At 41.5% G+C, this 16,983-nt stretch overlaps 1 protein-coding gene across 5 annotated transcripts in view; it reads left to right on the top strand.

Annotated features, from left to right (window-relative positions):
* LOC126427909 (guanine deaminase) overlaps positions 1 to 16,983 on the top strand; it is a 145,796-nt gene that overhangs the window by 93,451 nt on the left and 35,362 nt on the right. For all 5 annotated transcript variants that reach the window (XM_050089799.1, XM_050089798.1, XM_050089801.1 and 2 more), the window contains exon 3: positions 5,159 to 5,395. In XM_050089799.1, coding sequence (XP_049945756.1) covers positions 5,159 to 5,395 — 237 coding nt within the window. The remainder of the gene's footprint in view (positions 1 to 5,158; positions 5,396 to 16,983) is intronic.

The following is a 16,983-nucleotide window of genomic DNA, read 5'->3' as shown; positions in this document are numbered from 1 at the left end:
CTGAATGTCTGTGGAGGAATGTATAATGTGCTGTGGATTTGCAAGCAGAAAAAAAGTCATATCTGCTTTTTTGATTTGAATTTCTTATGTAATTTAATCTTTGGCAAGTTTTTCAAAGTTTCTGGCTCAATTTATTGCCAAAATAAGTGAGTGTGTAAGCTGTCTCAATTGAAAGTCTCTCCAGACAGGACATGAGTACATTACATATTATAAATATGTAACATTTATTTTTTCAGGCTTTTAGTTCTCAAGGTTAATTAAATCTCTGAATAATAATTCTTTAATGAAAGGATCCCTGATAAATAATAACGAAGTATTAAGTATTTCACATAATTAACATTTTTATTTGTGCGACTCGATACAAATACATTTTATCCGGACCGTATCGATCGAGAATGAGAGCAAAATGGGGATGTGAAAAGGTCCATTGCCGATTTTATTATTTTAATTAACCGGCAAGTAGAACTACGAGATGAATACCATTTGGATTTCACGCATAATATTTTCTCCATTTTTCTCCACGCTCACTGACAAAGTTCACAAATATCGTAAATCGGACTATAATATTGTGACGTGTTACAACTGGCAGCCCATTCTTCCTCGAGAGCTGAAACCGGAGAAGGTAGTAATGTTCAACGCAGGAGTCCAGAATGAAGTCACTTTCTCACTCATCCTGGAGGTGTTCCGTTTGGTTCAGGTTGGGAGAGCTTCTGTAAAGTTTGGAAGGTAGGAGACGAGGTACTGGCAGAAGTAAAGCTGTGAGTACCGGGCGTGAGTCGTGCTTCGGTAGCTCAGACGGTAGAGCACTTGCCCGCGAAAGGCAAAGGTCCCGAGTTCGAGTCTTGGTCGGGCACACAGTTTTAATCTGCCAGGAAGTTTCATATCAGCGCGCACTCCGCTGCAGAGTGAAAATCTCATTCTATATTGTTCTTATTCCTAGTGTCAATACTGTGTACTAAGCAGTTAGGTGGAAAGAGAGATGTATTATTTACAACAAACTTCATTAAGGAATAAATATACTGAGAAGCTGTGGTTAATGTGCCCAATTATTTGAATAGGTTTCGACATGATGTTCTTGGATTTACACTACTCATTATTCTTATTATACGCTTCTGTACTCTAAAAAATTTTTCTCTGTTTGTGGAGTTACCCCAAAATATGCCAGTTTTTTATATTTATATCTCCTATGTCTGACATCATTCGCATTGCAAACACAGGCTTGTTTAGGCGCTTTAGCAGTTTGTTAGTATGTTGCTCCCAACTGAATTTATTATCAAGTTGTAATCCCAAGAATTTTACACTCTCGACTTCTCCTATTTCCATGTCATCATATTTTATACACACACCAGAAGGAAATCTCTTGTAAGTTCTGAAAAGCATATAGTGGGTCTTTTCAAAGTTTGGTGACAGTGAATTGGGTATGAACCACTTATTAATGTCAGTAAAAATTTGATTAGCTGCCCTTTCTAAATTTATATTTGATTTAGTATTTATTGCAATGTTGGTTTGTTTGTGTGTGTGTGTGTGTGTGTGTGTGTGTGTGTGTGTGTGGTGTGTATACTCTAATTTGAATAAGGATTACTCTATGAGATAGCAAGTTTTCTATTTGTGTGTGCATTTCAACAACTCAATGCTTTTGCTTTTCGGTGAATGTTTTAATTTGTGCAGTCAAATGCTCTGGGCAGGTCATAGAAAATACTAGCCAGTGCTTTTTGTTATTTAATGCTAGTAAAATTTGGTGACAGAATGTGTTAAAAGCATTCTCAGATGAGCATATTTTCTGAAATGCAAACAGGAATTTACTGAGGATATTATTGTTGCTCAAAAATACACCATCTTTTCAAAAATTTTGGAAAAAATGGCAGTAGTGGAACAGGTTGGTGGCATCTTCTTATACAGGTGTCTACAATGGCACGAGGGTCGACAAATATCTTTGCGTACTCTGCTATCTCAAACAAACGTTTCTATCATCTGCCCGAATTTCTCTTTCAAATTTGTGTTTTCCATTCCATAGGGGTAAACAGATGCACAATTTTGTTGGCATTGCTTTTGGTCTTCACTGCCAAGAATGACGTATTGCAGCTTTCCACTCTAGTCCACCCTGTGCAAGCCTCTTCACCTCTGTATAACTGCTGCAATTGACATCTGTTTGATCCTGCTTACCGTATCGGTGCCTCGGTCTCCCTCTACAATGCTTATCCTCCACACTTCCTTCCATTACCAAATTGATTGTTTTATAAGCTTTCAAGCTGAGTCGTATCGTCCGAAGGTGCTTTTAACTCTATTCATAATTTTATACGTCTAAAAACTGTGTAAAATAACTTATACTTAAAAATGGCCTTTAAACTGTCAACCATTCTTATACTGCCTTATATTCTGATAGTTACTTTTTGTAGTCGACAGGTTTCATTTTTATCACTTCAGTATATCTAAATTTTTATACTGTAGTTCATCTGAGTATTGCAGTGCGACTATAAAATAGCAGATTTACTGCTGTAAAACATTTTATTTCAAAACCGTACGTATTTGTCACCCTCAATATACTCCCCTCTTCTATGTCAATTATGCTCTGTCAGAAATTTTCAGTGATGGAAACAGTGCTAGAAGTCTTCCTCTGTTAGCTCTTTGCCGATGCTGGCCACTTTTCTGAAATATTGTTCCTTTTAAAGCAGATTTAATCTCGGGGAATAGATAAGTTACACGAAACTAGGTCAGGTGAATAAGGTTGTGGGTCTCGAAACTGGGATTCCGTACTTCACTATAAACCTCTTAACAGACAATGCGGTATGGTGTTGCCTCGATGATTTGTTCTCCCACAATTCAGATACTTGTTTTCTTTTTTTCTCATGGAATTGGCAACCTCAAGGTACTAATGTTGAGTAATAGTTTAACATCCACGAACCCAGTGAAGATACACAATTCCACAAATATCGAACAAAAAAAAATCCTCATCGCTTTGAATCTCGATTTGTTCATTTGAGCTTTTGTTGCTCCCGGTGATGTTGGGCCCTTCCATTGCACAGATTGGCACTTAGTTTCTGGATCAAAAGTGAAAAACAAAGCTTTGTCTCATTATCACTCTTCCTGAGAAATTGGGATAATTTTCAGTTATATTCAAAGTGTCAGTACCAACATTTTCACAAGCTTCTTTTTGTTTGATTGTGAGAACTTTCAGCACCAGCTTCACACACTCTTTTCTCATGTTAAATTGGTTATGCAAAATTCTTAGTTGCAGCAATTGACTGAATACTCAACTGATGGTCAGTTCGAATTAGATTACCTACTTTTTCAATATTTCTGTCTGTTTTTGATGTTAAAGGATGTCCCAGGCACAAAATATCTTCAATGTATTCTCGGCCATGAAGTGCTTGAACCACTCAAAAACTAAGGTACAGAATAAATAGCTTTCACCGTACACTTCTTCTAGTAGAAAATAGGTTTCAGTAGTAATTTTGCCAAGTTTCATGTGAAACTTCGCGACAGTTCGTTGCTCTGTTGTTACACTTACCATTTTTCTGCCAAAACAAAATAGCTGCTCTTACACAAATGAAGGTCACGGCAACACTGATTTGCATACTGACACCAGAGATGCCGCATTCAACTGCGAAGGCTCCTCTCTTCACAGCTATCGGTCATTCACCTTTGGCACGTGCGAACTTAGTCTGTAATGTCATCAGTCCTGTTATTTTATAGGCACACCTTGTAAAATAGGAAAAGCAGAAAATTTGCTTTAACTTGTGGTATATTTCCTCTGAGCCTGAGTAGCTGTCATTAGTATGTTATTTATGATAGCAAGGTGTCTTTCCACTCTCAATAGTTCACTCCTGTGAGCTACAAGTATTTTTTAAGCTACTTCCATATTTGGTTCTCATGAGCAGTTGGATTTGTCTCTCATGTTTGCAGTAACTGAGGTCACATACGCACGCTCGTGCTATGGCGCACAACTCGGAAGTAGTTTATTTGAATATCAGTGGTGAAATAAATTTCCACTTCTGCCATTTGTCCGTCGTGGGAGCTGGGGCGTCGGTGTCCAGTTCCCGATCGCCAGACACTCTGACACTATCTTGGGTTAAGCTGCAAACCGCTCAACAGTGTCTCACGAAGTGATGGCACACGGTAATACTGACAGTAGTCCACCTGTGGGTGCAGACTGTAGGTTTTGCGGCCCACTCGGACCTGTTTCAGAGCAGTATGCTGTATGTCAGCACCAGGTTTCACCATCTCTTTCCTGTTTTCTCATCATCAGTAAAACAACTGTGTCTGACATTCTACACTCTCTACTATCTTTCATTGTGTCAAGAAGTAATAAATATCCTCCCCACCGCTCCCGCAGTGCTGTTCCACCACCCACTCGACCTCCGCAGCACCCCCGTCCGTCCCTACTCCACCCCTGCTCCCAACTCCTGGCTTTGTGGCTGGTATCCCCATAACAGACCTAGATGTGAGACGTGTCCCATACGTCCTCCCTCCACCACCTACTGCAGTCCCGTCACGAGCACCTGCTACCCCACCAAAGCAGGGCCACCTGTGAAAGCCACTGTGCAGCATTCTGTGTGGCCACGGCAACTGACGAGCCATCCGCTCTGCACGAACGGCTACCGCCAAGCTGTGGCAGAGAGACAGCCGGACAGCAGATGTCATCTCTGCCCAACCTCTTTGCATTTACATATGTCTGCCTGTGTCTGTATATGTGCGGGTGGATATGTGTGTGTGTGCGAGTGTATACCTGTCCTTTTTTCCCCCTAAGGTAAGTCTTTCCACTCCCGGGATTGGAATGACTCCTCACCCTCTCCCTTAAAACCCATTCATTTGTCTTTCCCTCTCCTTCCCTCTTTCCTGATGAAGCAACCTTGGGCTGCGAAAGCTTGAAATTTATATATGTTTCACAATAACATCATGCTCAATACATTTTATTTGACTTACAAATGCCTGTTTTTTCCCCCTCCCAATTGATGAATATGATGTGAATTTAGTAGAATGTTTAGTCAAATAGTGTCCCTTACAAATGGCTATGAGGAGCGGACCTACAGTGTAAAGCCTGGAACTGCTTGTCTATTGCTATGAAAGCTTCTGTGACATTCTCACTGACCAGCTTTTGCTTGTAAATGATGATAATGGCAGTCCTTTTGTAAGGAATATCACAATCTTTTGCTTACAGATTGTGTCTGTGGGTTCCGGAGGTGATGCGCCTGAAGGGGTTACCACAGTGCGTCTAACGTCAAACCAGTTCCTGATGCCCGGCCTCATCGACTCGCACATCCACGCACCACAGTACCCGAACATGGGCCTCGGCTACGACAAGACTCTACTAGATTGGCTCGACACATATACCTACCCTATGGAGACCAAGTACAGTGATGTCGAGTTTGCACAAACTGTTTACAGAAAAATTGTGGTAAGTTATTACAGTTTCCTGTTAAGCATATATGCAACAGATACAGTCTAAGTCATCAGAATTTATTTCGTGTATTTACTTATTGTGTGGCACTGAAAAGGCAGTAAAGGACACCAGAGAGGAATTTGGAAACAGAATTAAAGTTCAGATAGAACAAATGAAAGCTTTGAGGTTGACTGATGACATTGTAATTCTGTCAGAGCCAGTAAAGTACTTGGAAGAGCCTGAATGGAATGAATAGTGTCCTGAAAATAGGTCATGAGATGAACATCATCTAACATAAACTAAGGATAATAGAGTGTAGTAAAATTAAATAAGTTGATGCTGAAGGAATTGGATTGAGAAATATTGCACTAAAAGTAGTAGATGTGCTTTGCTATTTAGGCAGTAAAATAATTTGTGACAGTTGATGTAAAGAGGATATTAAATGTAGACTGGCAGTAGCAAAGAAGAATAAGAAGAAGAAGAAGAAAAATTTCTGAAGAAGAGGAATTTGCTAACATCTGATATAAATTTAAGTTTTAGGAAGTCTTTCCTGAAGATATTTGTCTAGAGCATAGCCTTGTATGGATGTGAAACGTGGACAATATGCAGTTCAGATGTGAAGAGAATAGCGGCTTTTGAAATGAAGTGCTACAGAAGGATGCTCAAGATTAGGTCGGTAAATGACATAGCTAATGAGAAGGTACTGAATAGAATTTTGGATAAAAGAAATTTATAGCAGAGTTTGTAGTGGATGCCTTTCTAAATAAAAAGTAAAAATAAAAAAATGGTGAGTGAATCCTAAGCACTCAAGTTTAGTAAAAATTCAAGTTGTTATACTTCATCTCAGGTGAACCACCACTATAACAGGCATAAAATAAAAATCCCCAGGAAGGTTTAAGTTATCCGCATAAGGATCATAACTGGGCCCCTAGAATACGCATCTGACTACTTTTAGTAATGTTCCACTACTTCTAGTGATGTTCCTCTACTTTGTGTTCTAACAACCACCAAAGAGTACTAAATGACAAATCAACAAAGCAAACAGCAGATTATTGTCAGGTTCACCCACAAAAAAAAAAAAAAAAAAAAAAACTGCACACTGCCATAAATTTCAACTAAAATATTTTCATTTTAGTTCACTTTGTAAAGGAAATGACAGACTGCTGAGACCAAAACAGAATAAATATTCTTGAAATAATTTTACAGAAAATGGTCCTCATAGTAGTAACTTTTGAACAGTTGTTAAACATAAAACAACTGCTATAGATCTGGTGCAAATATACAGTGGTTACTCCGCAATGGATACAAAGTAATGACTGACGAAAAAATGTCATTGCTTTGTTGTTTCTCCTGTGTGGATTCCAGTCCTTTGGATATTGCACTTCACAGAACTCCAAACCAGATGGTGCTCAGGTGTCCTTTACCATTCACGTGAAACAAATTATCCCAAAAGTCATTAATAAAAGAATTTTTCCTCACTTGTTGCCCTTGTTTGGAATTAATATTTTCATAACATCACATCTGAAATTAATATTTCAGTGGGGAATAAGAAAATGAGTATAATTGACCCTTACAAACTTGACTAAAAGAAAGGACCAGTTGGGAGGACACATCCTGAGAAATCGAGACATCAAAGAATAGTCAGTATGGTAATGGTGTGAGGTGATTTGGGAGAGGGGGGGGGCACTGTAAGCAGGTCATTTGCAATAACTGTTCAGAGATGAAGAGACTTTGTGCAGGATTGACTACCACAGAGAGCTGCATCGAACTGGTCTTTCACGCTGAAGGCCGTAATACTGAGAGTGGCAAACTTAGTCACGTGAGCTTAAAATCACAAATCCTAGAAAAATATTTTATACTACCTGTACCCAGCCACAATTTGCTGTGGTTCAGTGTGGTTAGATGGAAAAGAAAGAAAAGAGAAAGCATGCATTTGTAACATGTATGGCAATTGGATATACAAGGTCTGTCTAAAAAGTATCCGACCTTTGATTTCCCTGCGCAAAATAGACGATAGTGCAGCACCACTGTACACAGTAAAGGAAGAGACACCTTTATGTGCACGCGTGAATTTTGTCCCCGGCTTCCAGCGTGTCAGTCGCTGTGTGTCGATCGCCGAGTGAGGTGCTACTCAACCTGTTCATCGGATTACTGGTTTTCTCAAGATGACTGAATGTGTTGAGGAAAGATATTGCATCAATTTTTTTCAAAAGCTTGGTGATTCTCAATGCGAAACAATTTGTAAGATTCAGCAGGTGTTTGGAGAAGATGCGAAGGGTGTAACACAAACTAAGGAGTGGATCAACCTATTCATAAATGGTCGCACATCAGCATAGAGTGACTAGCGTTCTGGCAGGCCCCAAACAGCTCGGAGTGCAGCTGTTGTTGAGAGGGTGCAAAATTTGGTGATGGCAGATAGTCTGACCATGTGCGAGATTGCCCTGACTGTGTGCGAGATTGCCCAAGAGGTTGGAGTGAGTAAAGGTTCTGCACATGCAATTTTGCGTTATGATTTGACCGTGCACTGAGTGGCTACGAAATTCGTGCCAAAGTTGTTGTTGCCAGAACAAAAGGACCTCCATTTTGATGTTGCACAGGACCTTCTGGACACCACCAACACTGATCCTGGGTTTCTGAACAACATAACTGCAGATGAGTTGTGGGTGAATGGGTACGAACCAGAAACAAAAGGACAGCCGTCGCGATGGAAGCATCCCGAGTCTCCGAGGCCGAAGAAAGTGCGGCAGGTGCGAAGCAAAATCGTGGTGATGCAGACTATCTTCTTTAATGTCCGTGGAATTGTGCATCACGAATATGTACCAGAAGGACAAACAGTGACGGAGGAGTGCCACCGAGATGTTCTCCAGCAACTCAGTGACGCAGTTCGGCGCAAAAGGCCAGACGTGTGGATGGCGAAAAAGTGGCAACTGCATCACGACAATGCCCCCGCACATTCATCCCATTTGATCCAAAGTTCTTTGCCAAACACAGAATTACAGCCGTTCACCAACCTCCTTACTCTCCAGACGTGGCTCCTTGTGACTTCTGGTTGTTTCCAAAAATGAAGACACCACTGAAAGGATCCCATTTTGAGAGTAGAGAAGAGATAATGTGGAGCACGACGGAACTGAACATGGTTCCAAAAGAAGACTTATAGAGGTGTTTCTTGTAGTGGAGGGACCAGTGGGCTAAGTGAGTGCAAGCACAAGGGGCCTACTTTGAAGGGGATTACAGTCCCGACCTCGTCAGGTATTCAAAATATTTTTTTCTGGGCAAAGGTTGGATACTTTTTAGGCATGCCTCATACATCCTAATCTCCTTCTCGCCTCTGAAGTCCATCTTGCCTCCTGCCCCACTTTCTCTCCATCTCCATATGCTCCCTCTCTCTATCCCACTCCTCCTTCCCATCCCCCCCCCCCCCCCTCTGTCCATGCCCTCTCAACCCTGCTCCCACCCCACTCCTCTTGCCCCCTCTCACCTTCAGCCTTGTTTATTGTTGTTGCAAATTTAGCTTCTGGAGCAGTATTCTGATTGTAAACCAATAAGCCATAAATACAACTTTCCCGTTTGTTGGTGTCACTATTGTATATTTTGTGTATGTATTTATACAGGGTGTATCAAAAAGAATCATCCAAATTGGCACATATATATTTCTGAAACTAATAAACATATACAATGAATTTTGTTTCTTGATGAATGGGAAACTGTTTTTCACGTGTGTTCAATAAGTCCCCCTTGAGATGCATGGCATATGTCATTGTGCCATTCGAATTGTTCCCACACTGCAGCGAGCATGTCTCGAGTTCCAGCTTCCACAGCTGCTGTATGAGATGTCTCAGCTCATTTGTTGTTGTTAGTAACGGAGGCATATAAACAGAGTCCTCTATAAACACCCACAAGAAGTAATCACATATAGTCACATCTGGTGACCTTGAGGCCAGCAGTGTAAGGCTGAATCATTTGGTCCTGTGTGACCAGTCCATTATTTAGTGATCCTTTTGACTTAAAAATTCCCACACTTCCAGATGCCAGTGTGGCGGTGCCCAATCCTGTTGGTAAATGGAGTCATTCGAATCAGTCTTCAACTGTGGGAAAGGAAAGTTCTCGAGCATATCGAGATTTGTGCTTTCTGTAACAGTGTTCTCGGCAAAGAGAAATGGACCGTACACCTTTTTTTGTGAAACTGCCGAAAGCGCGTTAAATTTTGTAGAATCTCTCTCATGTTGTACAACTTCACACGATTGTTCAGTACACCATATTCTCATATTATGATGGTTCACCTTTCCACTTAAATGGAACGTTGCCTCGTCAATAAACACTAAGCGTGGAAGAAAACCGTCATCCTCCATATTGCCAAGAACACAATTACACAACTCCACACATTGTCATTTGTCACTTTCACGAGGAGCTTGCAGTAGCTGAATTTTGTACGGTTTCATGTTAAACGTCGATGTAATGCATGCCAAAAGGACATTGGGCGCATGTCGAGCTGTTCAGCTGCACAGTGAACAGCTTTCCGCAGACTCCTCGTGAAACTATCGCGGATGCGTTCAACATCTGTGTCAGACACTCGGGGACAGCCTGACATTTTGCCTTTACACAAACAACCTGTTTCTCGGAATTGTTCGTGCCATTGTCTAATGTTCTGTGCTATAGAAGAGTCCACACCTTACCAGTACCAAAGTGATGCTGAACAGTTATTACCGAGCCGCACTGCTCAAAACGTAGAACACAAAATGCTTCTGTTGTCCCAACCCGACACCCTTTTTACTAGAACTGAAAGGTGTACTCACTGCTGGCATCTAGCGGGAACCGTGTAAAACTCGGCGTTTGCTCTTTGCAACAATACGTTGTTCACATGTATCTAAATAACATAATAGTAAGGATTTTTTAAAAATTAGATGAGCCTTTTTGATGCACCCTGTATGTTAAAAAGTGCCAAAGAAACTGGTACAGGCATCCGTATTCAAATACAGAGCTATGTAAACAGGCAGAATACGGTGCTGCAGTCGACAGTGCCCATATAAGACAACAACTGTCTGGTGCAGTTGTTAGATCAGTTACTGCTGTTACAATGCCAGGTTATGAAGATTTAAGTGAGTTTGAATGTGGTGTTATAGTCGACATGTGACCAGTGGGACACAGCATGTCCGAGGTAGCGATGAAGTGGGGATTTTCGTGTATGATTATTTCACGAGTGTACTACGAATATCAAGAATCTGGTAAAACAGCAAATCTCAGACATCACTGTGGCTGGAAAAAGATCCTGCAAGAACAGGACCGACGACGACTGAAGAGAATTGTTTAACGTGACAGAAGTGCAACCCTTCTGCAAATTGCTGCAGACTTCAGTGGTGGGCTATCAACAAGAGTCAGTGTGCAGACCATTCAATGAAACATCATGGATATGGGGTTTCGGAGCTGAAGGCCCACGTACATACCCACAATGACTGTACGACACAAAGCATTATGCCTTGTCTGTGCTTGTCAGCACCGACATTGGACTGGTGATGACTGGAAATATGTTGCCCGGCCGGACAAGTTTCATTTGAAATTGTATCGAGCGGATGGACATGTATGGGTATGGAGACAATCTCGTGAAACTGTGAATCCTGCATGTGATCAGGGAACTGTTTTAGCTGGTGGAGGCTCTAGAATGATGTGGGTCATGTGCAGTTGGAGTGATACGGGGCCCCTGATGTGTCTAGACACGACTGACAGGTGACACGTATGTAGGCATCCTGTCTGATCACCTGCATCCATTTGTGTCCATTGTGCATACTGATTGACTTGGGCAATGAGACACCCCGCACATCCAGAATTGCTACAGAGAGGCTGCAGGAACGCTCTTCTGTGTTTAAACACTTTCACCGACAACTGCGAACATTATTGAGCATATGTGGGATGCCTTGCAACGTGCTGTTCAGAAGAGATCTCCAACCCCTTGTATTGTTGCAGATTTATGGACAGCCCTGCAGGATTCGTGGTGTCAATTCCCTGCAGTACTACTTCAGACATAAGTCGAGTCCACACTACATCACGTTGCGGCACTTTTACATGCTCACGGGGGTCCTACACAATATTAGGCATGTGTACCAGTTTCTTTGGCTTCAAAAAATGGTTCCAATGGCTCTGAGCACTATGGGAATTAACATCTGTGATCATCAGTCCCCTAGAACTTAGAACTACTTAAACCTAACTGACCTAAGGACATCACACACATCCATGCTCGAGGCAGGATTCGAACCTGCGACCTTAGCAGTCACGCGGTTCCAGACTGAGGTGCCTAGAACCGCACGGCCACACCGGCCAGCAGTTTCTTTGGCTCTTCAGTGTATTATATGTATTAAAAATATAAAATGTATTAAAGAATTAGGTGCCTATATTAGAATTCAATGTTGTGTCAAAATTTCAGAGCAATTTGTTAAGAGCTTTTGGAGATTAACAGTTTTTGTATAAACTGACATATCTGTATAATGTTCCCAGTTTTATTATGTATATATTTTATATGTGACAGGAGAAGAAATAAAAACTTTGAGGTTTGCCGATGACATTGTAATTCTGTCAGAGACAACAAAGGAGTTGGAAGAGCAGTTGAACTGAATGGACAGTGTCTTGAAAGGAGGGTATAAGATGAACATCAACAAAAGCAAAACGAGGATAATGGAATGTAGTCGAAATAAGTCGGGTGATGCTGCGGGAATTAGATTAGGAAATGTGACACTTAAAGTAGTAAAGGAGTTTTGCTATTTGGGGAGCAAAATAACTGATGATGGTCGAGGTAGAGAGGATAAAATGTAGACTGGCAATGGCAAGGAAGGCGTTTCTGAAGAATAAAATTTTGTTAACATGGAGTATAGATTTAAATGTCAGGAAGTCATTTCTTAAAGTATTTGTATGGAGTGTAGCCATGTATGGAAGTGAAACGTGGACAATAAATAGTTTAGACAAGAAGAGAATAGAAGCTTTCGAAATGTGGTGCTACAGAAGAATGCTGAAGATTAGATGGGTAGATCACATAACTAATGAGGAGGCATTGAATAGAATTGAGAAGAGGAGCTTGTGGCACAACTTGACTAGAAGAAGGGATCGGTTGGTAGGACATGTTCTGAGGCATCAAGGAATCACCAAATTAGTACTGGAGGGCAGCGTGGAGGGTAAAAATCGTAGAGGGAGACCAGGAGATGAATACACTAAGCAGATCCAGAAGGATGTAGGCTGCAGTAGGCACTGGGAGATGAAGAGGCTTGCACAGGATAGAGTAGTATGGAGAGCTGCATCAAACCAGTCTCAGGACTGAAGACCACAACAACAACAACAACATATTACATTTGTACCAGATGACATGCCAGTACGCATATAAAAACACAAGTATTCAAATGGAATATTGTGTCAAAATTTCAAAGCAGTCTGTGAAGAACTTATGGACATCTGAGATTTTGAAGAGACAAACTTCTGCGTTTGTACTTGTATAGAAACAGTGAATGTTCCTAATCACAGATCTCTGAAAGTTTTTCACTAAATGCTTTGAAATTGTGACACGACGTTGCACTGGAAAATGCAAATGTTTTTGTGTGTCTATTTTTTTAAGCTAAGCAGTATATAATTCTTTATAAATTTGATGATAGGAAAACATTGTTACCTATGTACTTCTGGAAATTAATGGTTTTGGACAAATGAACATTTACATTTTTATTAACATATGTATTTTACAAATTGTATAAAACATAGCATTTTGACCCAGATTTTCATATTTGCAGATCTATATCCGTATTAAATATCCATTTAAAAGCTTCAGCTGTTGCTTCCAGAATATTTTCTCTCATAGCATTATCAGATGACGCTGTCAGTGGTTTGTTGTGATGCACCGAGATATGGTGGCATCCGACCTGTGTGGGGACAGCCACAGCTGTGATGTGGCCGTACAGTTCGGGCCCCGGCACTCGCACAGTGTGGCCTCCACAGTCATTACGACAAATACCTCCTCCCGACTTGTGATCTCTCTTTCTGTGCTTACTTCAGGGGAAAGGGTCTTCGCGACAGTGCTCTCTGCGTCACGGACTGCAGGTCGAGGCAGGAACAGAAATCTAGAAGAGAGTGAACGAGGCGTAATAAATCGACAAAGCACGCTGTCCGTATATGTGAAGCTGCCGTGTGAGTTACCTCCGAGTGTAACTCGCCTAACCTGAAACCCAGGTCCTGCTGACCGGGGATTCTCTTCCCTCCTTCCTCCCACTCGCCTGGGTAGGCTGGAGAGGGGGGGGAGTTAGTCATCCACACCCCAGGCTGAGAGATAGTCGCACCTCCACCCTGTTTCCGATCCCTCACTACCAATTCCTTTTCCATTACTGGAATACAGAACCTGTAGTTCTGAAGCCCAAGGCTATTACTTCCTGTACTAAGTACTGGATGTTTCGCCTCAGACCAAAGGGGTCAGTGCTATGCCTACTCTTGTTTCTGACCTGCACAAATGATCTTTCGAGGACTTTTAAAGTGCTCTTCAATAACTGTAATGTTTGCTCGTGGGACATGAATAATAATTAAAGGTTGAAACTGAATCGTAGCAGTCACAGCTCAAATGATAGCTTTACTGGTAGCAATTTATGTCTTAATGTCACAGGTACTCATATTAATCAATATTATGAGAACGATTGAGTGCTGCTCGCTGTAAAGGTGAGACACTGATTTGCTGACATGCGTGATGAAAAGACCTTTACCAGAAAAGAGAAATGTGCACACATTCACAAAAACAAGTGTACCTTGCACATCTACATCCTCATCTACAACTACATCCACACTCTGCAATCCACCGTGCAGTGCACGGCAAAGGGTCTGCCCCACTGTACCAGTTATTAGGGTTCTTCCCGTTCTATTGATGCATGGAGTGCAGCAAGTATGATTGTCTGAACGCCTCTGTGCATGCAGTAATTATTCTAATTTTTTCCTCACGATTCCTATGTGAGTGATATGTAGGGGTTTGTAGTGTATTCCTGGAGTCATCATTTAAAGCCAGTTCTTGAAACTTTAACAGAATTTGTCGGGATAGCTTATGTCTATCTTCGAGAGTCTTCCAGCTCATTTCCTTCAGTAACTTTGTGACACTTTCCCACAGATCAAACAAGCCTGTGTATACATTCAACATCCCCCATTAGTCCTGCTTCGTACAGGTGCTGCATACTTGAGCAGTATTATAGAACTGGTTGGATGGCTGATTTATAAGCAATCTCCTTTTTAGGCTGACTGCACTTTCCAAGTACTCTACCAATAAACTGAAGTCTAAACCCTGCTTTACCCATGACAGCCTGTGTAATCATCTCATTTCATATCCCTGCAAAGTGTTACACCCCGGTATTTGTCAGAGTTAGCTGATTCCAACAGTGACTCGTTGAATCTCATTTCATATCCCTACAAAGTGTTACACCCAGGTATTTGTCAGAGTTAACCGATTCCAACAGTGACTAGTTGAATCTCAGTGGATTGGAGTTTCTTGTTTACTGTGACAAATACACCACTTCCATTTCCGTCTGCCCATCCTTTCGATATACACTTAAATTTTTCCCCAAAATTTCAGTGCTATTAGTTTCAGGTTTCAACGAGCTTTCTATACCTAGTATTATGTGAGCTTCACTGCTTTTCATGAGCACTTCAAATCTGGCACTTTGTTGTGAATGTTTTGATAGTTTACCATTAGGATTTTAATACTCTCACATTCGAGAGGTATTTCTTTTGATACTTCTGGGTATTCCTACAGGTGTCATTATCTGGAGTCGCCTAATCCAAAAAAAACCTTGTGTGCACCCCGCTCACAGTGAGCTACCTGAGCAGCAGCCTCTGATGTGTAGTACACACTGTACCCATTTAGGGGAACCCTACAGTTCTCAACCCAATGGGGCAGGTCCAGGAAGTCGCAGCCTAGGTTGTCACAGAACTTTCGAAGTCTCCGGTTCAGTCGTTACACTTGAGATAGAGCCAGAGGGCCGTGATAAGTTCTGGGGACAATGCTGCAAATAGTGAGCTCTGTGGAAACTCGTTGCTCGGGCCTGATCTTCTCGACCTTCTCAGCCAGTCGCTGCAATGACCCGAGTACGACTTTGGAGCCGAGGTGACAGGCATCGTTTATTCCGACGTGCACCACAATCTGCAGTCGGTTGTACCCTGTTCCTTCAGTGGCTGCCGCAGTAGTGTCTCGACCGTGTCGAATGAGGCTCCCAGTTGTACACACTGAGCGCATCTGGTGTTCTTTCCTGTCCCTTGCTGCCATTTCCCTAAATGGTACCATCATTTGCCGTACATTTGAACTGCTGACAATTAATAGACCCTACCCTTTTGCGTTTGCCGCCTCCCGTATAGAGGGATCGGTACAATACCCTGAGTCCTCCCTGGTCCGTGCCGACCCTGTACGGGATGCCTAGAGCCACCATTGATGTACCTCTTCCAGTCGAGTGGACAAATAATGACAGCTTGTGTACTTTCTGCAGAGGAGACAGGATTCACAGGAGAGGATAGTACTCGAGGTACTTCTTACGACACAACAGTTGCCGAGTCAACCGACTCGTCCCGTGTTCGAGAACGGCATTCGCAGTGGAGTTGCATTTTGGCTGGTGCACTGTATTACAAGACAGTGAAGAAATAGCTTTAAATTAAGCATACTAATTATCTTTTAATATGTTGAGCTAAAAAGTTGCTAAAGCCCTATGAGAATTAAAGCAAACACACAAAATGAGATTTCTATTAAAGGCAACACAAAAACCTGTGGCAAAAGTACTAGTTTCCTAATACATTTTGAGTGTAATTATAGTTGTTAGCAAACTCAGAAACAGAGTTGATTTATGATAAATGCAGATAATATACAGAGCTAATACTCTTCAGTGGAAACCTAGGTGTTACACGCTACATTAGAATATCTGCTACAGTAACTAAATCACAAATGCCAATTGCTCATAGATTATGCAAAGGCCAGTGGTAGCTTCTGAAAAGTCTCAAAAATGAACATTCATTTGCACTGATATACAGTGAAACTTGGGGATAATGTATTTTTTGGCAGAATGGTTAAGCACAAATGACGATTTGCTACTAAATAAATTAAGTATCCAAAACACTCGTACCGCTAACTTCCGAAAATATAGTTTTGTAGGTGTTAGAAAATTCTTATAAATAACCTATTTCTCACAATTGTACAATGACATTAGAGAACAATTGTTCTGAACGAGGATAGGCCTACTGTTCTCAAAAATTTTAAAAGAGCACAATTGTTTAAGCCTATAATTGACACAAACAGTACGAGTCTCATGACGTCCACGATTGTTCAAAAGTGCACAATACTGTCACGTAGAAGAAGGTGTAATTAGACGAATGACGAACACTAACTTCACTTAACGAAGGTTTATTCAGCACTCGCACGTACGAGAGCGCGGAGTGAACTACCTACGGCAAGAACACGTACGCTATATATACAGTTACAGAACATTCCAGTACAATGATTCTTGACATTTGTGGATACTTCTAGAATGAACCGAATATAGAAATTAAAGTTTTACAGTTCAGGTGAGTTTTTAACTCACGACCCTCCGTGCAGCTGTCTAGTATCGTAACCACTACATCAC

This window comes from Schistocerca serialis, chromosome 12 (genome assembly GCF_023864345.2).
Source record: "Schistocerca serialis cubense isolate TAMUIC-IGC-003099 chromosome 12, iqSchSeri2.2, whole genome shotgun sequence".
In the NCBI taxonomy this organism is placed as follows: Eukaryota; Metazoa; Arthropoda; class Insecta; order Orthoptera; family Acrididae; genus Schistocerca; species Schistocerca serialis.
Note: the sequence above shows the minus strand (reverse complement) of the source record. Positions and strands in the feature narration are given on the sequence as shown.